We start from the raw sequence: 27588 nt of genomic DNA, 5'->3' as shown, positions 1-27588 counted from the left end.
CGCAGGAAGCACGGGGCTGTAAAAAAAAAAAAAAAAAAAAAAATCCCAGGCAGGGTTTCTCGGCCCGTTTTCCTGAAAGCAGAAGATGAATTTCTGCCTTCGGCCGCTGGAGGACAGTCTCTCCTTAGGAGAAGCGGAGCCGGGTGAGCCGCTGGCTGGCAGCCCGCCCAGCGGGCGCGGGGGGCAGCCCGGGGAGGCGGCGGCCTCGCCGCCACCATAACTCTCCCTCTGTCACCTTCACAGGTACAGCACATATGCAAATGGTGTCAGCTCATCTGCTGGCTGGCAGACGGTGAGTGAAGATTGCTATTCATCGCCCGGAGAAGGCACCGTCTGCTTTCCCTCGCTCTGACCTTTCTGCTGAAACAGATGCAGCGGCTCCGTGAAGCGGGATGTGGTTCCGCACACACCGAAGCGCTCCGGCAGTTCTGAGCAACCAACCCTTCCCAATACGGCTTTATTCTTCTTTCTTTTTTTTTTTTTTTTTTTTTTTTTTTTTTTTTTTTTTCTTTTTTTAACCCGTTCCTCAGTCGTTTTCCCACCTAAGCGTTTTTAAAGCGATTGCCAGGAATGCATTCTGCGCCGCTCCCGATAGCACTGCTAACCAGTGACAATGAAAGGGCATTTAATAAAACCAAAACCTGCAGCTCTGAATATTTTGTTCTTTTTTATAAGAATGATTAATTAGGACTCCTTATTTATGGAGTCTAAAGAGGCATTTAATTTGGATTTTTAACAGATGGTTAATAGATGTTTAAAACACACTTGCTGATTGTAAATGTCCACTTACTGAGAATCAGTAACCATGTAATAGGTATTTTATGTATTAACTACATAGATATTAAATTAAAATTTGATTTTAATAACATTTTAGTATTTTACTAGCAATCAGCAACCATCCTATAGGATCTAAGGTGCATACATGTATATCTAGAAATCTCAATTTAGAAGGTAATCCAAGAAGCTTAATTATCACTGTCACTGTATCTCCCTTCATATAATGTAAATATAATTTATGATTATTGAGCCTGAAATGTCGGCCACAAAAGAAGTTACCGAGCTATTGGTACAAAAGTACATCACTCATAAAAACAACAAACCGTCAGGCCTTTAAAAACTAATTACGCTGATGTACCATAGCTGACCTGTCACAGTCAATAAATATGAATTGCTTATTTACAGAGACAGAATGCAGACCTGGTACAGTGATACAAGGGCTGGACCTTCCAGAAGCAGAAAGTATTCTCTTAATTTCAACACACAACATACTCCTATCTGGCCACGTCCAGCATCTGATTTTCAGTAATTGGCTCACTGCAGAAAAGAAGCCTTTTGAGGAAATCTTGATCTACTAACCATAATGCTGCCAGCTGTTTGTCTTCTGGTGTGGCATTGGGGCCTGAGTGGGTTTTTAGTCTCACTGCATACCTTAAGGAAAAGGAAAAAAAACAATGTGAGTTAACTGAGACAGCTTTATAGCTGGCCGATGTCATTTGATCTGCCCCCTTACACATCTTTGCTCAAGATACCAGACGTACATGTGCTTCTTCTGGTTGTGTTTCAGAGCTATTTTGCCATTAGCAGTGCCTCCCTGCACTCTTGAAACAGCAGTAACTTCCCTGAACATCCATCAGTCCAGAGAGGAGCCTAGCTGGCAAGGTGATGCTGTCCTACCACAATAACCTCCGCTGCTGTGGAGACCCAGTTAAACCGAGTTCAGGCAGGATGGTTTTCACAGCGTTTGAAGGCAGACAGCCTGCCTTGAAGCTGGTGCTGCCCTCGCCCTGCCAGCTCTGAGTGTGTCTACCCAGATACGCTCCCCCAAGCAGAGCACAGCAGAGGGGGAACATGTGGCTTAGAGCTATTTTTACTCATATGACATTACGTTCAAATTCTATAAATATTAAACATCCACAGAGGTAGCACTGCTGTTTCAAGAGTGTATGTGCTATGCAATCACAAATTAGTTTCTGGAAATCTCAGCTTCCAGCTGAATACCTGAACAATGGACAAGGTTAGGACAACACACATCACTTCTGGGCTTGCTTCCAGAAAAATACCTGTTCCCTATCATTAGCTGCTTGTGTTTTTTTCTCATCTTTGCTTCCAAACTTTAATTCTGATATCCCTGCAAAGATTCAGTATGAACATTTTGTTTCAACAGGTATACCTAGCAAACCATTTATTTTTCTGAGCTGCAGCTCAGATCAACATCAATTCACACTACAACACAAGCACAGCTACACACATTGAAAGCTATGGATCTGCAAGCAAAATTAATTTCCAGAGTTAGGACATATATTTACTATCATGAGAAAAGACAGGGCAGAAAGAGGAAGAGTTTTCTGCCTTTTGAAAAAAAAAAAAAAAAGGAAGAATTGCACATATGGGATGTACTGTTCTCTTACTGAAAAAAAAACCCAACTTGATTTTAATAAGCTTCCAGTTAGAAAGCTGGCCTCAATCCACTGAAATGCATGAGAAGACAGCCCTAAGTGGAATAAAATGCCAATGGAATTGTTAACATGAGAGAAAATCTTCACATCAACACGAAGTCCAAAAGAATGCAAGAATGTTTTAGAAGCTTTGCTTCATTAGGAATATGATTAAAAATGGAAATGTTTTACTTCCTATGAACTTCCTAGTCCTGACGAGAGCTGTGTGTTTGACTGTCCTGAGGAATGATGCCATGGTCACTGACAGTGCAGCTTTCTCTGCTAGTGTGGCTGAGCTTGCTGTCTTGTGGAGAGAGTCACTCAGCTGCTGGGATGATTTTGACCTTTGTTTTCTCTACTGACACTGTCAATAAAGGTAAGTATTTGTACCAACTATAACAGAGAAAATGACTTAAGAGACAAACTTTCTTCATAGGAGGAAAGTCCCGTGGGTGGGACTGAATTCTTGACTGTCCTGTTTGGAGAACCATGAAGGTGACTGAATGTAGTGGTAGCTTTAGTGTGAGCTGCACTGCTTTTGGGACTCCACTGGCTACAGTAGGAGCATACACACCAAATGGACCTTGAATTTTTTTCTATTGCTATTCACATCTTATTTCAGGTAACCTTTAAACTGCAATCTTATACACATGATGACATTTTGTAAACTACCACTCCACAAGAATGTCTTGGTATTATGTATCATTATTTTTCTCTTTCGAGTAGCACAGGAATTGTATCGTGAAACTCTTTAAGTAATTTCCGACTCAAGTGATATGAAAAGCTTTGGGATTTTTTTTTTGTTTATGTTTTTTTTTTTTCATTCTACACAGTTTCCTCATTTACTTTCCATAGAAATCACAGATAATACATACACATTACGTAGGACTGACCAGGCACTTGGGAGGGCCTCACTTCTCCCCTTTGACTGTATCTGGGGAATTATGTGATAATGTAGATGAGCATGTTTGCACAACAGACCCCTGAGGTCATCTCCTCCCTTCCTACCTGATGAGTTCAACTGTTTCTGAATACATTGTATAAGGGGATTTAGATTCCATTGGGCCTTGTTCCATTGCATTTCCACACTCAATAAACGATAGTGCTGCTTCTGCATAATTCAGTGCCTTTCCAAACTTTTCCACCTAGAGGGAAAAAATAAGGACATAGAGAAATAGTGTAATCATCAAGATATGGTTACATTTGATGGGGTTTTCTCAACATGAATTGTAAACTTGACACAAGTTGGTATATCTTCAGGTTCACAATTTTTCCTATGAGAAAGCTAAAACCCATCAAACCCTGAAAATTGTAAGATACAGAAAGTAGAGCTGAAAAAGGCTATGAGATGTTATTTGATCCACAGTCTTGTGTCCAAAGAAGGATCAACTCTGCCTAGGACATTCCTGACAGATGTTTGTCAAAGCTTTTCCACTGCTGGAAATTGTACAAACTCCTTAGGCCTTTTGTCCCAACTTTCATTAAAAAGGGTTTCACACATCTTTACAAATAAAGTTTTTCATCACTCAACAAAGAAAGGGAATGATTATCTTGAACTAATATTTTGACTACTAACTCTTACTCAAAAGCTCATCTCTATTCTCATGTCTTCTTTATCCCTACCATTATTCCAGCACTGCTTGACCACATTGTCTTCTTGTCAGGAATTTACTTTCTGTATCTTCCTCCTCTTTCAGGGACTGCTGTGTTCTCTCAGCCTTTTCTGCCCTTCACCTTCCTTGCCCTATTTCTTCTCCTATTTTCAGTACTTCTTTGACTCTGTGTGCATATATTTGTGTACTTGTAGATATACATGCATATGTGTCCTCAATGATGGTATATATGCAAATGTGCACTTCATGTTCGTATGTGTACACTTACATACTGTTTATTTGCTCTCAGAATCTCATTTTTGATGTGGATAGAGATGAATCATACTAATACCTTTGTGTCCTGACTTATCTTTCCTTCAGTCAGAACTCCTGTGGTACATAAAGCCCATTAATGGACTGGATGCATTTGGCTGAAATCTGATGCACACAGTGAAAGGTTAATGGACCTTATTCTTTTCCAAGGGATAAAGATTTTAAATAGTAACTTTGGAATGGCACACTGGTTGCAATCTATTTTAGGTTCTTATATGACTCCCACTGCGATCATACCGGAGAACTTCACAAACTCTATTATATTTCTCTCCCCAAAACTCTTGTGCTGGTGGAAGTGCTATTATCCCAATTTCACAGATGGGGGACTAAGGAGCAGAGAGACTTAGAGTAATTTTCAGGCTGCTCACTCTAAGTGCCTCCGTTAGGTATTGCAGTGCCAAAGTAGGAGGTATCCGGCCCAGCAAGGTGATTCAAAGTGCCTGAAGGCACTTTGGCAATATGGCAATTCCTCCGGGATCCCTACACAGGCAAGGAGTGAGAGGAAGTACCTGCAAAGGGTGATTCAGAAGGTGTAAGGTGCTGGTCCACTGTGCAGGGAAGCTGAATGTGAAGGATAATTCAGTCATAATACTGATGGGAGGCTATTTAAACCATGCCTAAGTGACTTTTCATGCAGGTAACTTGTGGCAGAACAGAGAATAATGCTTGCACCTCCTGTTTCTGGGAGTCTACCATAAAAACATTTCTCTTCAGGCTAAGAATTTCCTTTGCATATTAAGTAATTTTTTCCATTCTGTTTAAAGCAACACACTAAAATGCACCATTTGTACTTCTCCACAATATTTCCTGATTTAAGACTCACTTTATAGTAATATGGAACTGAATAAACCATGGAAATTTGTGCTAATAAACTCGGGTAGAATGTAAAACTAGGTGTTACTGCCTTAAATTAAGGGCCTGCTTCTGCTTCTTTGGCCATGTCTATCTGACAGAGCAAGGCAGGACTGCAGCTACTCCTGCCTGCAAGACAGCCATATGAATGCAGGGTCTCACCCTATACATTGCATCTGCCATCCCAGAGGCCTAATGTTTTTAAGGCTGTGCTAGGTTATGCATAGTGCTGGACAATTGTAGCCCTGGAGAAAACTGAGAGACAGCTGAGTGGATCTCTCCTGGAGCACTGGATTCTTGGTTGCACTCATTTGTTTGGAAAGACAAGTACCCCTTCGCTCCATACAACCTCAGATTCCCCCTTTTCTTACTGGCTACGTTTTGAGACAGGTCAAAGCCAGGGCCAAGAATCTGTTTGTTGCAACAGTTCTTTGTGTGCAAGGTGTTTCTCTAGGGTGACACATATTCTTGTGTACTTCTCATTATGTTAGGAAATGGCTGCCATGAAACCAGGATTCTTTTGGCACCCAAGAGCCAAAGCTCTTTAAAAAATGTACAAATACATCAGCCACCAGACCAAATTTGGGGATATAGTTATAGGGCCTAGCCAGCTAGTTAAACTGAGAAGCTAGGTATGTGGATCCCTTACACAACCTCCATTACTATAGTTACTAATTAAAGCAAAGGCATAAATGGAAAGTTTTATTTATCCAGGCCTTTATCTCAGTAAGTCATTATTTGTTAAGTCATAGTTTATTGGGCTATGAACATTTGATTATATAAACATTTCTTAATTTAACAAGCCTAGCCATCCTTATAATAGATTTTATAATTACCCCAGCAATACTACACTGATGAAGAAACTGCATTACAAAAATAATTTGGAGCAACATAACTGGAAAGAAAATGTTCTCACCATTGCATCTGCTTTATGCTTCTTCCGTTTAGCTTCCTGCATAAAGTAATCTGCATTGCGTGGCCTACCAGGGGAAAATAAGAAGACATTTTATTATTTTCTGAAGTACAGAATATTTTCAAGTTATTTTTCCCTTTATTTTAAACCTGATTTGCAAACATTTTTTTACAAAGAAAATACACTTATCATGTAACCATGCATCTTCTATTTTCAAATTGCTGCCTGTGGAGACAATAGCATTTATGGCTGTTCTCATTCTTTAGAAGTCAGTGATTCAAAGCAAAAAAAAAGCTAATAAAATGTGGTTTTATGGATTATATAAACTGCTTCCCAAATTAGTGCAGTTTTGAACTGCAAAGCGGATGCAAGCGTTAAGCGGAACAAGTTATTCCATCTTCTCCTCTCCCTGGTGCTTGCTTACCTCTTTCTCTACTCTTCTCTGTACATTGTAATTTGCCTTGGCTTCTCCCTCCTCTCAAAACAAGGGTGTGTTTAATCTCTCCACTTTGAAAACACACATCGAACCTGCTTGCCTCCACAACTACCATTGAACACCCCTTCTCTCTCTTATCTGTAAGCATGTTGAGAGTGCTGTTTACTTTTGCTGCCTGGAGTTCATCTCTGACTCAGTGCTGGGCCGCCCGCTGCAATTCCACTGGTGTTGCTTGTGCCAATTTTTCCATTGATTTCTCCTCAAACAGATTGCAGAGACTCCATCCCTTTCTTCACCTACCTGACCTACTGGCTGCAGGGCACAAATTCAACTGTTGTCTCTGTGCTGAAATTCACAAGTCCGTTTCTGATCCAGACATCCACTTCCATTCAAACTAAAATCACAAACTGATATCTTCTTGGCAATGTCTGGTCACCATGTCAGTGAGCTCCTCATGGCTGAAGCAAATTTCTTCATCTCTTCCCATAAGCTCTCCCTACTGCACTTTTCTCAGTTACTGTGGAGAATAGCCATTTGCCATGTCATTTCAGCCATAACTTTGCATCTTCAGTTGTTGCCTCTCATAAAAATCTGCACATTTCCTGACCCTGAATATTCTTCTGATCTCATATAGGGAGGAGATGGCTGTCTTCTTTCTCTGGTCAGCTAAAACATGTCCTGGTTCTTCTCAGGTTATACAGTGGTTACTGCCATACTGGCATACTTGTCTCTCCCAGAGAAGGAAGTTTTGCCTTGCAAAATAGTTTTCTTAGCATTGGTTAAAGTGTTGTTCCTTTGCCCTTATCTAATGAAAAAGAGATGTGTCTGAGTAGTCAGAGGATGAATTCTGATGTTTTTACAATTCATGCTTTTAAGTGTTTGGTGTTGTAAATGATACATTACTATTGCCGCTCAGCAATCTGTTGTAGGTTAACCCTGGTAGGCAGTTCAGCCCTACGCAGCTTCTCACTCACTTTCCTCCAGTGGGATAGAGGAGAGAATCACGAGAGTAAAAGTGAGAAGACTCACGTGTTGAGATAAAGACAGACTAATAGGTAAAGCAAAGCAGGATAAGGAATTCATTCACTGCTTCCCATTGGCAGGCAGGGTGTTCAGCCACCTCCAGGAAAGCAGGGCTTCATCTTGCTTAACAGTGACTTGGGCAGACAAACGCCATCACTCCGAATGTCTCCACTTTCTCCCTGTTCCCTCAGCTTTTATTGCTGAGCATGACATCATATGGAGTCGGATATCCCTTTGGTCAGTTGGGGTCAGCTGTCCCAGCTATCTCCCCTCCCAACTTCATGTGCACCCCCAGCCTCCTCGCTGGCAGAGCAGCGTGAGAAACAGAAAAGAAGGCTGTGTGAGCACTGCCCAGCAATAGCAAACCCAACTCTGTTATCAACACTGTTTTGGTCACAGATCCAAAACACAGCACTGTAAGAGCTACTATGAACAAAATTAACTCTATCCCAGCCCAAACCATTACACATTCCTAAGCAGTTGTTTTTTGAAACTGGGATTTCTTAGCACATTTGTTTAAAAAAATGTTTTGTGTCAGTCAGAAAAGATACAGATCTAAAAACTGAAGTCAGTGGGGTGGATGAGTAAAAAATTCTTGCTGACAGCAGTAAGAGCATGCTCCGATCCGTAACTGAGATCAGTGGGAGCAAGGGGGAGCCTCGTGACAGAAGAGGACAACCATATATACTTCCTTGAGACCATAAGGCAGTGCATTTAGTCTGTTTCCTTCTACTTATGTGCACACATTTTCAAGGACATTTAATTGCATCACAGAAGGTTAGTCAACCTTATTTTGAACAGAATGAAGGCTAAATATCACTAGATGGAAATAAAATTCAAAGTCTGGCTAATTTTGAATGATCTCTGCCCTAAAAATCTTGTTGATAGAAAGAAGAACAGTTCCTTTGCTCCAACTTTCTTTAAAATACTATTATCCCTCAGAGTGGAATTTTTCCCCAGCTTACTCTACCCAGTAGGTCAAAAAGGGGACTAAAGACAGGTTTGTGTCCCAGTACCTGATAAGCTACTGCAGCTGCAAACACTTCCTGTGCCCAGCACGATGCTGACATGATCTTAATAATATGAACCATCTGGATTTGGTCTTGGTCAGTCATGAAATATTAGATATTGAAACAGTGTTAGCTTGATACAGAAAATGAGCTATGTTTTCAGAATTATTGAAAGAATTCTTAACATAAACGTTAAAGTCCCGCCTCTCTTAGTCTTGTGCAGTGACCGAGGTAAGATGGTTTGCTATGAAGTGCCAAAAAGCAAAGCAAAGCAGGGCAAATCAACAAAAGAGAGGTCTCATCTCTCTGAAATTATCAAAGTGATGAACCTTTACATGATCCTTTCAAAGTCAGGTCATTAAAATATGTCCTTTGCAACACTGCCTCCCATATATCACCCAGCATTATATGTCTAATTTGATTGTTTGAAGCATGGTAAGAGTCTGTAAAAACAATATGAGATAGCACAATGTAATTATGGTTTACTTAACTATAAATTAATTGTAAAATGATTCTCAACTTGTAGCAGGATTTGTTCTCCCAAGTTATGATTAGCAATGAGGCATGCACATTACCGAACCAAGAAGCCTGCTTTGAGGGTCCTGCTATGGGGTGGTTAACCATAATGCAAAGTGCAAAACTGCAAGTCATCAGTTTGTACAACATCCAATTGTTTTTTGGGAAGTCTAATATAAAAAAGAAACTATTAAAACGCCATTTTAAAGCAAAGCATATATATTTTCAACATGAATGTTTAGGTATTTCCACAGGAAAAACAGAAGATTGATTTACAAATCAGAGGATGCCTAACAGAAGTTAAGATTCATTGGGAAAAAAATGGATAGGGTATGTTTCCTTCCAGTTTCTTAAACAAGAGATTGTTCTATAGTGTTAATAAACACGCCAAGTCAAATTCTGATCTCTTTATGCCATCGATGAAATACTATTCTTCAGTTTATCACTACATGTTAATAAACTTCCTATTCAGATTACTAATGTGCATGTTGGGTGAAAATGGAAAGCTGAAATGTCCTATAGATTTAATGTATGTTTATGTTCATTGCATACATTTCTTATATAATTTTAGTAACAAAATAAGGATGTGCTGGATTTAATTATTTTATGATTTTTTTAATGAGAAAGAAAGGTTTCATATTCAGTTTTGTGTAGGTTCCCACTGCACATGAACATAAATACTAGTTTAATTTATTATGTCATGAAATAGAAAAACAGAAAAAAATTCCTCTTCTATAGGCTCCTTGAAGTTAACAGGTTACCTCAGCTCATGGACATATGAAGACACATGAGAAAGTTGATGCATAAATTAATTACTCAGGATAGCTCTTTTGCATACTTCACATTTCGTATCAATGAAGTTCACAAAAGATTGTTAATCATATTCTGATTTTACAGACCCTTAAGTTATAGTGACTGAGAACCCATATCTGTTACAAACGTCAAGGTTCATCCAAATTTCCTCTGCATCTTGGCCTATTTAGTTATATTGGTAATAATCTCAGACTGGAGAATTTTCAGGTAATCTCACTGGATGCCAATTTCACATACTATGTTATTGATGAGAGGCATCTTGAGAAGAAGCAAATCTGTTTCTGAAAAGATTCAGAAAGATCTGTGACTAAACCCCTTTTCAGATCTTTGGTCTAAGGTTTGCAATCCCTCTACATATCACAGCCTTGCTACAGCCTGAGAAGCCACAGAATAGAGAAAATTTCTACAGGATTAAAATGGTACCAGACTACTGGTTGAACTGGAGTGGATGTGAGTAGCAGAAGAAGCACTGGAGTCTCTTTGTTAGGATTACTGTTCATGAATATAAACTGAAATCCCATGGAAAGTTATTCAGTGACTTCTGGTTTTCAGACAATTGAGTCAGATTCCCCTCTTATTTACAACTGTATGTATCTATTGGTGGCAGCACTGTCACTCCAGACTTACAAACAGAATTCAGGCCTCTTTAAAAAAAAAATAAAATTAAGAAGTCTGACTTCAAATTAACAGGTACAAACAAGTGTTTTATCTCTAGTAATAATCTTGACTGCACAAGAAAGTCTTTTGTTTCTGAATATCTGATTGTTGGTACTTTTAGAAATATAGTCTTTTTCAACAAAGCCAAAAAGGAGTTCTAATACACTGCTCTAATGCATCTCATATATCTCTCTGAAAGGCAAGAGAAAGAGCGTAAAGCATCAGTGCCAACTAAGTCAGGCCGCCGGTGAATTCTCCCTGGGATCAAGTGTCATTATGTGAAACTGGCTGCTCTTGAGGAGAATTTACCCTACTATGCTGATTGGGGAAAGCAATCAAGTACCGCTGGAACCATTTCAACGCATTCTCAGTCAACACTAGCCAGTCACCTAGGCACTGCAACAGAATCCAGCCTTTTACAGAATAACCCCCCCATGGCTAGATCTGATAGTACAAACAAGGCCAGGCTTCCTTTTCAGCAGCTGCATTCAAACCATTTATGACTTTGACAAGGGCAGCCTCAGTAGCATGGCTGTGGCTGAATCCAGGATGAAATTTATCAAACAATCTGCTACTGTCCAGAATTTCTCTCACTCGCCTCGCCACCACTTTCTCTGGGAGCTTGTCGAAAACCAGCAGGAAAGGCAGCATTTCCATTGCTTGTTATGTTGCGCTGGATCCCAGCGTGAGGTGAGATGGCTGCGGGCATTGTAATTACTCCTCTTCCAGAAGCAGCCTTTCAGAATTTCCGGGCTGTTGAGCTCCTAGCAGTGGTGTTACCATTACACAGGTGAAATGCTTGTGTGTGTATATGTTTCTCTCATCCTATTTAGCTCTATGCCATTACAGCACATCTCTGCCACCTTTGTCTTTTGCTGCCTTCTCTGAATGTAATTTACTCCAGTTTAGCAGATAATTGCAAAAATGTAAACTCGTGCAGTAAAAAAAGGGAAGAGAATCAAACAAAGTGAATCAATAAAAGCCTTACTTCGTACAGTAATTTATCAGCATCTACTGCAACATAATCTCCTTGGAACTCGGAGCAACCGCTGGTATTTACAGACTATGGCGTAGCTTAGACTCCAATATACAATTTTAATTATAACTGCATTCAAAACCACATTTTTCATCTAATTTTTACATTTTATATGAACTAAATACTAAAGTATAGCATTTTCTGCTTCATTTACATAATCTACCACTTGTACATTATTTCTTACTCTGGTATGGTGCTTTATGAGGATACATTAAAAAAAACTAATAAAAGTTCAATTAAACATCATAAATGTAGCCAAGTGCATATTTTAATACCCTTCAGAGGTAATGTTGCTGAAGTGTTATAAAAAACCAAACTAGTGCTTCCTCAGTGTACAACAATTACATGTAATAAAAGCAGCTTAAATCATAATTCTAAATATAGGATCAGTTTCACAACTTTAGTAATCTAGACCCTAAAGAAGTGGGTGTGCTGCAAAGGAGTAGAGCAGCAAAATGAGTGACACTAAAATCTGATCAGAGCCAGGGGCAAATCAGAAGAAACTGGCATAGCCAGGGTTAGCCCAAGTCCAGTTCTGAAGCTGTGCCAATAGGCCCTAGGCTTTCAGTCCAAGAAGAGAAGAAAATCCTGTAAGAGGAAGAAAACCATATAAAGTGAAAGGTAGGTGTAAACAGCCCTGCCTATTTGCTCTTTCATAATGGGACATGTGTCAGGAGCATGTCTGACATCTTGGGTCACAGATAAGAGTGCTCATCTTGGGGGTAAAGGATAGAGCTGAGCTGGCATTACTATACAAAACAGTGTCCTCCCCTGATGTATCATGGTCTCCTGCATATTCCACAACTGAAAATAAATGCTCTTTGTTGAACATAGCACCACTGTGTCTGGGGCATGGCACACAGTGTGGGGGAGAGCCTGTGGCACTGTACAAGGTGGGTACCCACTTACGGGAGTCTCATGCTTACTATGGCAGACCCAGCAGGTCTGGGAAGTTTAGCAGAGGGGCATACAAGTGGAGAGGGCAGAGAGTATTTGTGAATCATTTAAATGACAGTGCTATAGGCATTTCAGAAAGACAGGAACAAAAGATCTGATTGGAGTTGGGCCAAATGTAAGAAAAATTTACTCAGTCACACTACTACAACAGAACTACTATCTTGTTGCGATTAGTATAACAAGGTCAATAGCTTAGATTAGATGAATAGATGAATAGTACAGATACCTAGAGGAAGTTAGTGTTGAAAAAAAAAAAAAAAAGAAATGAAATTAAAGCCTGGCACCTAATTTAAATGAAATGTAGAAGGATAAAATAAGGGGGATTCCTATTTTAGCAAAAATGCAAAATCCCCCAAACTAACCATGTCAATGTAGTGAAATACAAGAGATCATGACACAGTAAAAAACTACTACAAATTCCTGGACATAATCCAGATTCATGACGAAGGTATCCATGTGAAATCAACATCTAGACTAGCAATGGCAAAATGTACAAGTGAAGAGAGAGGAATGAAAGAAGTATTAACAGTAGAGACTTGAGCTTCTGTATTAAAAGCAGAGGGAGAAAACATTACATCCTTGCAGATAAACTAGAATTGTGTCTCTTTCAATGTATGTTAAATAGATATTCTGAAATCACTCATTTCAGTCGAAGGTGAGGAGAAAAGCCTTTACAGTCAGACCTAGGGAGAGAGGGCAGTCCAAATCTATATTGTTGTATAATACCATGGAATCGCACCTTGAATTTTTAAGAGACAGCTGAAAACCTAAGGCAGAAAGATCTTTCTGGGAGAGGGACTACCTGACAGCTAGCTTTGATATTCCCAGCTCTGATGAGTGAGAAGACAAGGTGTGGGTGAAACTGTTGAGTACATGTGAAACCTGAGGCAATGAATGGGGTATCTACACTGAAAGGAGCAGGCAATCCTGAAACAAGAATGCTATCCAGGGCTCCTGTCCTGCAATGCCTATTTAAAAAACTTCAGTGATCATAGGATTTGAAATAAATAGCAATCAGGGACTAGAAGACCAGGAAAATATCTGATAGGGATTTGGGGATCTAGTGGAAGGTGTCCCTGCTCATGGATCTAGGTGTTTTTTCCCTTCCAAGCCATATCATTCTATGATTCTATGGTATTCCTCATGTGCATTAAGTCATCACAGTCCCTCTCCAGCTCCATGATTCATTGTTGGTTCTTAAGATGAACAGGCTACACCCAAGCTAAAAATGAGTTTGAACAGTGTATCTGTGATTCTCTAGGCTAAAGTGGTTACGATCATTTGCTAGTGTGATTCGTTATCATTGGAAGATGAAAATATCCTTTGTATGTTGAAGGAACGATGAGGAAATTTCCCAGGTTTCCTTGGGGGGATCACAGCCTTTGCACCCTAGGGCCATTACAGTGTGACTTCTAGTCCAAAGGGAAACTGCTGGGTAATTACATTGTGGAAAATTGACTTGAAGCACATTCTTCTAACATGTGTTAAGACATTTTCCACTGCCACAGGGACAGCAAAGCTGACTTAGGAATTAAGCTGCAAATAGAGGCATTAGCATATCTCTTACACACCACACCTGTGAATCCTGGCATTGAGGGTGATGAAAACCCACATCACTCTGTGATCCATCACAAGAAGACAAACCCTGAGTTACACTGGGATGGACTTTTAGCTCTTCAAGGAGAAACCAATGTTTGCCTCCAAACCTGAGGAAAACAAGCTATGTCAAGAACCAGAGGTGTGGCAGAATGGTAATCACCATGGGAGGTTAGACAAGATTTCTTCATATTCAGTACGAGACCTAGACTAGTCAAAGAGCTGCAGGGTTTGGAGGGTGCTCGTTGCCTGCCATAGGCATCTGCTCATTGCTCATCTGTTGCAGAGATGATGAAGGACTGGGAGAGACTGGTGGGAAAGACTGTCCTCTCCTGAGAGATTCAGCTCTGCTTCTGAGACCTGGAGGAGGGTTTGTTGAGCCTGATTAGATTGTCCTGCTCACTATTATGATTCATTGTGGACTAAAGATATTTCCTAGTGAATCCGTACAGTAAGAAAAAGGCACATCAAAATCAATTGACGCAAATAAATCCTTTTGCCTGTGTTCCAAACTTATCAGAGGCTATTTCAGATCTGAGTCTGTCAACAAAACCATTCCTTGGCTATGTCTGTGCAAGTGAAATAAGCAGGACAAGGAAACCAGCTCTATCATTTGATCATCTGTGCTGTTTAATAGCTAATACTCTCCCTGACATAGTTTTGAGCTTGGTTCCAGACAATGCCTAGGCACAGCTAGGGGACAGCAGAGGGTAGGCACTGTTCTCAGAGGCAGTGAGTGCTCTTTGTTTTGGGGCGTGAAGACAGTTTAATCGCATAAACATAAGCAGTGCCGGACCACTTGCCATAGGAACAGAGGGGGGGCATGGGTGTAGCTTGTAAGTTCACACGAGGTCCACAGCTCTGGGTTTTCTTTGATGACAGGAAATAGTGGCTATAAATTCTTTACCCTGTGACAATCTCCTGCTAGAGCTGATTAAGCATCTATTTCCCATCAGATCAAACTCTTACAAAGCATCCCTAAAACGAAAGGAGCTAGGTGGTCTTGCAGAGAACAAGCAGCTTAATTATCTAATCATGGGAGGCAGTGTCTGCTGTCTAGTAGTTAAATGTTATTTTCTCATGGGCAGTGTACACATGAGAAAATTCAGTGCCACAAGTAAGGAGGGAAGAAGAGGAAGAATGGGATAGTCAGATGAAATCTTGAAATCCCTCAAAGCCAAGAAACTCAGAGCAGTCCAAAGTAAGCACAGGAATTTGTGAGGAACTTATGATAGTAGATGTTGGTCTATCTGACCAGTGGTTTTATAGATTGCTGATGAGAAGAAAGAGGAGCCAAGCTCTATTCCTTAACAGTGCTCCTGAGGATGTGCTCAGCACTGCAAAAGTCTCTCTAAATACTTCAGAAGACTGGGAGTCCTTGAGGCATTTTGAGCAATGCAAAGTGAGATGGCTTCCAGATGTTGTATGGGAGTCACAATCCAAGGGCATCTTTTTCTTTCCACTCTGAGGCAGAAGAACAAGGAAGAGGAAACTGAAAATGAGAGACTTGGGGTACAAGCCAGAGCAAATTGATACTCCAGAAAGTTATATTTTGAGCTCTTTATGAGCTCTATGCATAACACCTTTACAGGCTGAATATTTTCTGGGTATATCTTTTACTGGCTGACAAACACAGGAATGCTATCTCACAGCAGGATATGTCCCTTGGACAATGTAAAGTTGGTTTGTGCATGTAGCAGCTAAATCCAGAAAGGTGGAACAAACATTCAACAAAATATGAATTAAAAAAAAAAAAAAAGAAAAAGCTGAAGATGTATTATCTTGCTCCTATAAGGCCAGAAAAAAAAAGGAAAATAAATGTAAGTGCAGAAAAACCACACCCCAAGTTTGAAAGGGTAACCCACAATGCAAATGAGAAAATAATCCTGAGGAGCATGTTCTGATTTAGCCATAAGGAAAACAGAAGCTGAGTATGCTCTGCTCTTTTTTTATACCACACACACAGTATTTTGAGGAGGGTGTGGGACTGTGCCTTTGGGCACTCACAGCATGTCTGTGCTTATCACTTCAAGGACAACAGACTTTGTTCCTAAATGCAGTTATTGGGAATTCTATCATTCAGTAAAATTACAGCAGGACTGAATTTGGCTTGAAGCATTATTATGTAGCATTGAAAATGTTCTCTTCATAGAGTCAGAAATGGCCAAAAATCCAGGAAATCTTGTTAAGAATTAATACTGGAAACAGCATTGATGTCACTTATACATGGGGCATGCTGGGTACCTTGAAGCATATTTAGAGCAGGCAGTAAACAATGGCAAACCAGGGGAAGTAGGATTTTGCCTGCCTTTTGAAGACTGTTAGCTATATTTACTTTTGTATTGCGATGTATGTGTATACAGTACTCTGCCAAGCAAGATATACTTTTTATTGACCTACTTGTGTTCCAATTTATTGGTAGTGACAGCTGTTGTCAATGATCTGGAGAAAATAAATTGAGAATAAAGCAAAGAGACACTGATTGGTCAAAAAAATTAGTTGTCATTTCAAATCAAATATAAGGGATTTAGTCTCTTAAAAACTATAGAGTCTGATTAAAATGAAGACTTTAAAGCCATGTCTGGATTACAGTAATTCAGAACTTCATGGATTATGAGATGAAATACTTCATAGGCATCATTTTGGACAAATACTGCCATTAGGATTACTACATAATTTTAGGCCTACTGTATTGCATTTCTTCATATCCTCTGCTGTGGTACTATATGAATTTGAAAGACACTGGCTGCCATGTTTAATTTGATCCTTCTAACATGTGAGTCAAATTTGTTGACATTTAACGTTTGCAACCAGTCTAATCTACATTTCAGTGACTTCTCTGCACAGTCATTTCAGAATCAAGGTCTAGTATAGCTGGTATTCTGGTGGTGTTTCCTAGATACAGGTTGTGGATAACAGTTGTAGTACATAAAAATCTCCCTCCTCTAGTTAGCACAAAAGGCATTTAACCATTTTTGTTTTTTAAGGGCAAATTAAGACATATTTTCTTCTGTGTTTTATCTTATCTATCTTTTTAGATTGTTTTTTTTTAATGGGCCACAAGTTGCTTGGGGACATTCCACATGGAAGGCACTATACACAAACAGTTTAATTGTATCTCTCTCTGTAAAGGTGAAACAGTTTTATTGAAGATGCCTGGCAGAGAAATCACGTGTATCACTAATGGAGAAAGCAAGTGATAAAAGCCTCTCAGATGATAGAGATGGTGAAAAAAGCAGTTTTCCTATGTCAGTATTCTAAGGGAAAAAACAAATGAAACAAACCAGTCCCCATGGTTTGTGTTAACATCTTGAGAGAAAAAATCAGATGAAGATACAATAGTTCTGTTGTAGCTTGTGTTTTTTTCTAATCCAAACAGATGAGCACAACCTACAATTTTGACTTTTATCAGGCACACTGATACCTTTCTGCCTTGTATGTACATGTTTAAACTGCAGAAAAACTGAACAGTTGTAAGTAAGTTATAGATGATCAAGTATTTTAAGAGGTATGAAGAGTTAGGCAGTACTTCTAAACAGTTTCAAATTTCCTCAGTGGAGATTGCTGAATAAAAGCACTGGAAGAGTTAAAAACATGGAGGGAGGTGGAGAAGGAGGGAAAATGAGGATATATACACAAGGGAGAGTTTTCTCCAAAAGGGGCAGAAAAATGGATTACATTTATTCAGTTTACATCTCCTTATGACTGCCATGAATGCACACAGAAATTAATCTCACCAGCCTTCTTTTCTTGACATATGAAACGGTTATATCCTTTTGAAGTCTACGGGAATTATTTATACCTTATAGTAACAAACCTGGATTCTCTTTATGAGAAGCTGCTGTGCCTCAAGTTGTCCCTGAGACCAGGTAGTGTAAACAAACATTTATTATTATTATTATTATTATTATTATTATTATTATTATTATTATTATTATTATTATTATTATCATCATCATCATCATCATCATCATTACTATCATTATTATCATTATTATTATTATATCCCCGTTCTGGTAGAGAGCAGTTCCTGAGAAAACAAGGCTGTTATCCCAGGTTTTCCTTTGGTATAAAAGAGTTAGAGATGTTGTGGGTGAAAGTCTGGGAGTATGAAAGGTGCGCCAAGGTCACATAGCTTATAGAGCTCCAGGCAGTCTGAGACGTGGCTTGAACAGAACTAGTTCTACACTAGCTAGAAAAAAAATCCGTATTTTCAGGCTAAAACATTACCAGACAAAAAGAATCTGGATTTTCTACCTACTAGGATTTCAACCTTCACTTTCACCTTTATACCTTATCTAAATAATACCACATCCTAAATGACCTTGGGAAACAAACCAGCAATTTTAATTTACCAAAGAGAAGAGAAAGACAGTTACCAGCTTAAATTATTTTCAGAGGAGGAGAGCAGGGGATGTGTGAAGGATGTAGTAGAGGAAAAATTAAAGAGTTTATATAGTATGTCTCATTCATTTCTCTGTAGAGTATTACTATAATACTGGCCATGTCCCAGTTCCTGTTGGACAAATTGTATTTTTCTCTCTTTAAATGCAAGAAATGACATTGTTTTCTTTATTTTAAAGACATCTGTACTTACATATCATCAAAGATAAGCTTTGTCCTTCTGCAGTCCCTGGGTGTGCTGGACAGAGGTGACCAAGGCTCTGTTTGGGACTGTGGCTTATTGCAGAGAAGAACATTTTCTGAATTGATGTGAACTGCTTTCTAGACAACAAACAGCAAAAAAGACATTGAGGAATTGGCTACTAACTCCAAAAAAGCAACTAATAAACAACAGAGAGTCTTTGCATTGTCTTGTAAATTGGCAGTTAGTTTTCCTACTATTTCAGCAGGGAGTATGTACAACTGTCCTGTCACTGATAGCCACAAATTCACAGATATTGCTCAGAGCACTTTGTAAAGGGCTTGAGTTTCAATGTGATATAGAGAAGAAATTGAGCAGAATTATTAGTAACTATCAAAACACTCTGAAACACAGTAAGTGAAATTATGAACTAATAGATCTGTTGTGGTTATTTAGAAGATCAAGTTATATCTCTAGTCTTCAGCTTCCAAACTGACATTCCAAACTGCCTCGGGAGAGCAAGGCTCACTTGTTTGACTTGTTTCACGATGCACTGCTGTTCTGCCTGAGGGGTATGGATTTGTAGCCCAAGGTCCAGGTTGCTTTCAGGGTCCCTGACCAGCTTGAAAGATCACTGCTCTGTGCCACAGCAGAAGCACATGTCTTTTGGCAGGGTCTCAGGCATTCCCTCAGCTGCAGCCCTGTTCTTCACGTGGCCTCACGAGCTTTTCATCCCACTAAGTGACCTGCTGTGTGGGCTACTGTGGTACAGTGCAAAGCAGAGGGCCCTAGGTTGTCTTTTGTTGATAACCACTGCCGGTTCTTTCTTCATCAGCTGACAGACAGAAATGCAATAGGGAAATGGACAAAAAACTAAACCGGATGAAAGTCACTCCCTGGCATGTGGAATTACAGAAATTTAAAGGACCTCTTGGGCATGCCAGTTAGGTGCCAGATGGGAAGATGGGATAAAACAAAGCTAACTTTAACATTCATAGTTCACGAGTCTTCTATATAGCACATCCAGATCAGTTCTGCAGGCTAAAGTTTTCAGATGAATAACCAGATACATAAGAATTTTATTGCAAAGGTTGTTAAAATGTTGACCAAATGGTGCATTGCTAGGCTATGCAGAAAATCTCAGTGAAACGCATTTGCTAAGGGTGTGGATCATAAAGCAATCACCTTTTACTTTTGATTTCCAGCACATTTGCCTGTGAAAGAATTTAAATTGTTTTCAAGATGCCCAGTGAAGAATCATATCATTATAATTCTGAATGGTTTATAAATCCCTAAACTTATGTTTTAGAAGTTAAAATGTTTAAAAATTTACATTTAATCCATGAAAAAAAAAAAGACTGTGATATGTTGAAATGCTTTTTTATTTGAATTAATTTTATTTGTATTACTAAAAGCATCTGTGAGATATTCTTGAGACACAATTTATGATAACTTGTTTTTTTTAAAGTGTCCAAAATTAAAGTTATAGTTACTACTTCCCCTTCCACTCTCAAAAAATAAATATATTTAAATATATATATATATATATATATATATACTTAACATATACTGTGGGGCCAGTTATCCCTACAGCAATAGTGTCTGGAAGACACTGCGAGTCAGGTAGTTTCTTTTCCTGAAAGTTGCTTAAGCACTAATACTTAGGCTTTTGAAGCTTCTTATGTATCATATAATAAATACAACAAATAGACACAGGACAAAATATATAAACGGCTTTTGTCGCAAGGAGAGGAGCATGGGCCTTTCTAGCAGCAGCAGAGTGCCCTAACAGCTTGACTAGTGGACATCAATATGATGGTACCCAAATTACTTCTTCTAGGTATTTCACACAAAGCAGAACAGCTTCAAGGCAAGGACATGATAATATTCTGCTCTTGATCTTCTACCAGCAGTGTGGTGTAGGCTGGTGGGTAGGGTATGATTTTGAGAGGTGAGAGAGAGAGGGATATGTGAATTCTCTGTCAGAAGAGCTAACAGGCTCTTTACTCCAGCATCCCAGTCACAGTACTCATGCATAAACAGGGGCAACATCTACTCTCATTCCTTGCTCTGGAGGCAGTGCTACCACACATTGTAGTAATATGGCCTTATCTGGAAAAGTGGTCTGGATATATTTAATGTGAGCAAGACTCTCTGATAAGTATCTGAATACCTGGGATCTGATGGAGCTGAGTTGTGAGGCTGGTGCTGAGCTGTTCACTAGTATCAAGAGTAATTAGAAGTGTCTGAGAAAGTTGGTTGTAAGACATGTAGGAGAACTTGTCTACAGGCACACTCATCACTAGGCAGTGGCTGAGTAGAGGCCTTATACAGTAGAGGCCTCATGAACCACACTTTTGGATGTAGGGGGCTTGCATCATGGCCAAGCAATAATCTTGAGGCCTAAAGTAATCCGTTTTCGGCCATTAGCTTTTACCTTTTGGTAATGTAGCCTTTGTTATTTGTCTGTTTTACAGCTTTCTCTCTTTCCTTTCTTCTGTGCTTTGCTAACTCCAAACCAGAAAAACTGAACTTACAATACAAGATTCATTATTACAATTTTTTTGCATAACAATCTGCAAAACTATCACAGACTGCAATACAAAGTGAAAAATATACAGCTAGTCTTTATATTGTGAACAACAGCATAAACTTACATTGAAGTCTCCGGGATGTGGCTGTGACTGGATTTCTCCCTTATGTTTTTTGCTGGAGGAGATGGAAGGTAATAGACTGCTGCCATTAGGTCTGCTGGAGGAAGTTAAATCATCGTTGGAGTATTTGTGTTTTGATGCATCAGAGAGGGGAGAGACGGGTGACCGAAGCATTTTCTCATTTTTATTTATTGGTATTGCCAAGCTGGAAATGGAAATTACAGTAATGGAGTGTCACAAAGCTGGCTTTGAGAAAGGTAAATGTTTTATATATTACCAAAACTTTGAATTTAAAATCTGCTGGCAGGATAAAGTCTATTGGTATCTGGAAACAAGCTTACAGTATTGGGACCAAGAGTTCATTTACAAATTTGTATCATGTTTCTCCTCTTTCCCTTCAAGGCAAATTGTAATTCTGGAGTTAATATAAAGTCTATATCAGAGTACTTGAAAAAAAAAAAATAGAGAGATAAATGGCCACTTGCACACCATTTCTTAAGGGATAGCTGGAGATGAAGATTAGGCTCTGAAGTGTAAGTTCAGGTTATGGAGCCCTATTTCACCATTACAGGTGACAATTTATAAGCCATGGCAATAAAACCATATGTGAACTAAAACAGGAAATGTGTTTAAAGATGACTGGCTTGTCTTTGTGTTCAATGCCCAGACTTTGGTAGCACTGTTTATACTAATCTAATACAGATTTTGAAGACAAAGAAAGATCGGCTGGTAGTGCAGACAAAAGGAAACATATGCAAAGAGTAGACGCAGAGAAATGTGAGCTGCTCCATCTTCTAAAGAAGGAAGCTATAACACAGACAGTATTTTCAGCTTTCATTTATTTGGGAGAAGCTCTGGGTGAGGAGAAGTCAGACAGACTGTAAAAATATGCCCATAAATAAACCTCGGATGCACTAATTTGAAGAAAATATTTAGCTGAAAATCTTAAAGCAGCACACACAAAGTAAAAGTTTTTTTAAGGAGACAGTTTGCATTAAGACTAAAACTGTGATTAAGGTCAGACAGACTATTTTAACACAATACCTTTCCCTGTCACATTCCCCTTTATTCAGCCTATTACTTTTTATGGACAATTCTCACTTCTTTATAGTTACTGTATCAGACAGTATACACTTAATGGAATCGCAAAAAAAGAATATGGTACAAAGTATACTTTATTTCTGCACATAATTTCAGGGAACAGAGCTAATTAAATATGCTCTTATCATACATTTGTCCATTTATCTGGCAAGTCCTTAAAAACTAGCTGTGAAAGAAGCCATGAATTGTAATTCAAAACCTTTCCTGTTTCCCACCATGTAGTACCTTTAAAATACAATGTGAACTGTTTTGCTTTAATCACTAATGCTGTTTATGAAAGCAAGAATCAGGGTGTGTAAGGTGGACAATTGTGCCCTTCTCCCCTGAATTAAAATAAGATCGTTAGGACTATTTTGAATGTGCAGGTCGATGCTGTCATTTCTTTTCCTCTTTTCAAACACAAATCCATGCCTTGGCTAGCCATGTTTATACACCACTGTCAAAGTGCAGCCCTAAAGCCTCCAAGAGTAGCCATAGCTCTTTGGAAGTGCACCCAAGCCTCAGAAGCTCAGCCCAGAGCTTGTGAGGAGTATCTGCAGTCTCTAGTTGTGTGGCAAACCTTCTACACGGCCTTCGGCATATTGCGTAGGGCCCACCTAAATGTTTTGTGAGCAGCCAAACTGCAGCAGCACAAGCATGTCAAACTGAGAAGCCATGCGGAACAGCCTGCAGTGAGCTGTCATCTGCTGGGACTGGGCACATTGTGGCGTCTGATGCAGGTGCAAGACATTTGGGGTATCTCTGCCTGACCCTGAAGCCTTTCTTATGAAGCAGGGCCTTATTTAGTCTGCACCTCAGACTGTAATTCCAGAGTAGAAAATGCTCATGTTTAAAGGTGTTTTACACTCCTTTCTTTGCTACCAGCCCTCAGCTGTGCTGATAAAACTGTGTGGCTCTGCTGGGAGCTGAATAGTAATATCGAAAGAAAAAGAAAGAGTTGTGGGTTCAGACAAGTTTCTTGAGTGAATTTACATGAGGCTTTCACAGGCAGCTATGGTGGCATAAATGGAGGAGGGATGTGCCAGCATGAGCAGCTGCTGGTTGCAAGAAGGACAGGAGGTCCTCATATCGTCATTGCTGCTTTAGCTACAGCCTCAGTAGCCCATCCTCAGCTGTGGGAATATTAGCATTTGGTACCATGTCCTACAGCAGCATAAGCCACAGAAACACCTTGGGAGCAGGGCAGACCACAGAAGAATTAGGGGGCAAATATATATTTAAGACCTTCTTTGTTTCTTTAATGTACAGTTGCTACCAGGAGTACTGAATATAATGTCAAGCAAAACACAAATTATTGTCCTGCTTCCAGGAAGCACAGAATAAACCCTGTGACATAGCAAGCTATGACAGCCATGCTATTCTGCGAAAATGAATGCGACGTAAAACATAGGACACTGTGGTAACAGGAATGGCATGTCTGCATGCAATCACCCACAATAAAGCAAACTGTCCTGTGTATTGTTTTCACTTTATGAAACATATGTGACATGTCAGGACAAAGAAATTGAATGCATATTTTTTGAATAAGCACTATATATATTAGGTTTCTCCATGATTTTTTCTAGTATTAATGACAAGAATTGCTCAAACTCATCAGTGATGTGTACAGTAGAAAAGCCTACTACAGTAAGTATAAATATTCTCTAATTTTAGCAGTTTCATCCCAGGATATACCCCGATACTACCAGAAAAATTATTTTATTAAAAATAATGATGACCAGCATGTACTAAGCAGCATGTATCTGAACTCTGAAAGGATACATACCAAAGTCAGACTGTTGAAAGCCTCCAGAGAAACTCAGTATGATTGCTCTGAGGATCTGATCTAAGGTTCTGTGTGCATAAACCATGTCCGCAAATGCTAAATATTAATAATTTGTTTCATGCCCTGAATATTTTGAAAAACTCCTTGATTGTAAAGTCTGAGTTTCTTGTCCTAAAATATTTACTAATTACACAGAATTGCCTGTAATCTCAAAAATATTGGATCTCAAATATACTCTGGAAATGAATATTGCAGGTATTGTTATGAATATTTTTCTCAATCTTTTCCATTGAGTTTATAGATAATTGTATTTATACAATCAAACTTTAAATTTGAAATGTAACACTCCAAGGAAAGAAAAGGCTATAACATGATTGCCTATGTGAATTGGTACCTACAACACAATGTTTGGGAATATGCCTCGGACCATTGCACCGCTCTAGCTATAATTACCCATTCCATGAGCCTCACACTTGAACTCACAACTTCTTTGTGCAATAGGACAAAAATGCAAGTATATAAATGTGTCAGGAGCTGCTAACTTGTTCATTAAACCAGAAGAAAGGAGAATGCAGTGCATAATTTTTCAACATAAAATGTGATAATTAAAAAATAAATCCTATTAAAAGAAAAAAATAACACATTAAACTGCAACTAGTTGTATGACTCAGTGGTAAATAAGAAGGAAAATGCTTACCTATTTTCATTCATATTGCAGTGATTTGCTGTTGTGATGCTGTGAGCAGAGGCAGCTAATCGTGAAGAACTCTCTCGTTCTAAGTGAGTCTTCTTGATGTCTCTGCACTCTTCCTCATTCTCACACTGAATGAAGAGAAAGATAATAATCTTGTAGGGTTTGGATTTACTACAAATCCAAAAGTATTTCAACAAGTCAGGGGCTAGTATTTTCTGGTATTTTGGTATTAATGATGACACTTTCTTTGAGCACATACCTAACATGGACCAGAGACAACTGGTCCATGTCTTAAAAAAGTCAAATCTAAAGAGGCGGTATGTAGACAAAGGAGTAGAATATAAAACTTAATTTGTTTCCACCACTTCCCCACTTGCACTTTGGGATTTTTTTTCTTTATATTGCCCTCTTTGCCCATCTCCTGTGTGCTTTTCTCTTGTGTAGTCCTCAACCTTATATCTGTTTTGTCTCTTGCTCTCTTTTCTTGGCAACAGTGACTATGCCTATACTAGTAAATAGAACAGATCAGCAACTGGTCCTGAGGCCAGCCAGCATGGCACAGCTCGCATCCATGCACTCGTCTCACTCCTCCTTCAAACCAGGGTATGCCACATTCAGATTGCTTTTTGGGAAGGGACCTTAGTCTGGTCCTGAGCGAGGGCCAGACACTGTCTGGAAGAACAGAAGCTGACCCGGGCCAAAACCATGTTAGCAAAAATATTGTTAATAATATTGCCACCACTTGGGACTGCACCCTGACCATATCTGGCCTACTACTATGAACACAGCCAATGTTTCCTGCCACTATTGAATTTCTTGTTATGTTCCTTAGGTTCTATCATCAGCTCCTAGAGGCTCTGCTTTTCCAATCTCCTGCAAAGTCCACATCCTTTTCCACTTCTAACACTTCTCCAGTTTCCAGTGCTGGCTGCTTTACTTGTCATCTACTGATTTTACTGTATTTATTGCCTTGCTGCATGGCAACAACATCTTATGTGTTCTCCACTGCCAGTGTGGCTGCTGCTAGGGGGTTAACAGTGTGGCTTACACTCCACAGTAGTGAAGATCTTCTCACACCTTAGTGCTTAACCATCCTCCTCTGTTACTTTGCCCATCTTCTTGAGATCATGACAGAGGTGGAAGTAACAAGTACCTCTTTCTAATTTTGCACTTATGACTGATAATCCATTCTTATTAGTCTTACTCATAAAGTCTTTTGGGAAGGAGGATCGAATATTGTGAGCTTGAATAGCAGCTGTCCCATTGACGGTCTTATTCCAGGCTGAGGGGCAATTTGGTACTCCAGGAATGCCTTGTATTTATTGTATCACTAAAATCACCAACAGTTCTTTAAAACAGAAAGTTACATTAAGCATTTCTAGAATGACTGCATTTATTTTGCTCTTCTATCATGTCCTCCTGTTTCCTTCCGGGTGTACAGCCTGGCATAATCCCACTGATATCTCCTATGGCTTAAAACACAAATTTGCTTCTGCCACTCTTTCTTGACCTGTTTCCCATCATTTTATACTGTGCAATTACTTCCATGCTACTTCCTAAAGAAAATGCAGATAAACAGATCTCAAAGCTGATCAGGGCTCTTTGTTATGGGTCTACCAGTAGCCAGAACAGGGTTGCCACATTTCAGATACTAAAAAAAAAAAGAACCAAAAAATGAAAAAAAGATAAAAAAAGGAAAGACTGATTTAGATAAACTGTCCTCAAAAATATACATATCTGCACACATACAGTAGCTTAGAAGGTGACAGTAAAACTGTCCAGAAATTGGCAGAAGATGGTTCCATTTCAGAGCGACTTTTGGGATCAGATTGGTACAAACGGACCAGAAGGCCTCCTCGGTGGAGAGCTGTGGCCTCATGGTGGAGGGAGCTTTCTCCTCGGCACCACTGGCAGCTCAGAAAGCATGCAGGAGAGGCAGGGTGGAAGGGTGGATGTGGCCAGAGGGCTGTGCCCACCCGGTTGCTGTGATGGTGCTGCTGGGGAGGGGGCAGCTAATGGACTACACTTCCACTTCTACACCTGCCTGAGAGCTCTGAGGTAAAAGGGGGCCACTGGGCTGTGAGGGAGGCAGGTGGCAGAACCAGGCAGGTCCCAGGTCTCTGCAAGCACATCCCCCACAAAACTGGGGTTCCCTGCTGGGACTGAAAGGCTTGCCTCTTGTTGACAGTCTGAGGGGAAAAAAGACACTGCCTTTTCTTCTTCCACACATGCAGTGATACCATGCAGACTGTGACAGGCCGATGGTTGTCCCTTTACCAACAGAAGCACCACCTCCAAATGCTCAGGTTTTGAGAGAAGCATCAGGAGAGAAAATTATCCTACTAAAAAGGCAGTGCCTTCGCTAAGACATGGAAAGCTGCATGCCAACAGTGAATGCCATCTCCAAGGGGCTGTGATGCCTCACAGCCAGGAGTTTCATCACCTCCTGGGATGGCATATCCCCTGGGACTTGGCCAGTTCCTACATGGCAAGCAGGGACGGATCCCAGCTCTGAAGTGCCATCCCAGAGAAGACACTGCCATTGAGCACTGGACATGGGCACAAGAGATGCTTGTCTCTCATTTGCCCGAGGCCCCCCTTCCCATCCCGATCAGTCTCC

The 27588-nt window shown here is 39.8% G+C and overlaps 1 protein-coding gene across 1 annotated transcript in view; it reads right to left on the bottom strand.

Moving 5' to 3' along the window:
• The window catches only part of AFF3 (AF4/FMR2 family member 3), a 291116-nt gene that overhangs the window by 14153 nt on the left and 249375 nt on the right, over positions 1-27588 (bottom strand). Inside the window, exons 14-19 of the mRNA XM_026845932.1 lie at positions 24972-25096; positions 21412-21613; positions 18767-18894; positions 6129-6192; positions 3444-3580; positions 1357-1428 (exon numbers count right to left, since the gene is read on the bottom strand). Coding sequence (XP_026701733.1) covers positions 1357-1428; positions 3444-3580; positions 6129-6192; positions 18767-18894; positions 21412-21613; positions 24972-25096 — 728 coding nt within the window. The remainder of the gene's footprint in view (positions 1-1356; positions 1429-3443; positions 3581-6128; positions 6193-18766; positions 18895-21411; positions 21614-24971; positions 25097-27588) is intronic.

The sequence above is a fragment of the Athene cunicularia genome (assembly GCF_003259725.1).
Source record: "Athene cunicularia isolate RWA chromosome 1 unlocalized genomic scaffold, athCun1 chr1_part1, whole genome shotgun sequence".
In the NCBI taxonomy this organism is placed as follows: Eukaryota; Metazoa; Chordata; class Aves; order Strigiformes; family Strigidae; genus Athene; species Athene cunicularia.
This window is presented reverse-complemented; position numbering and strand designations above follow the sequence as displayed.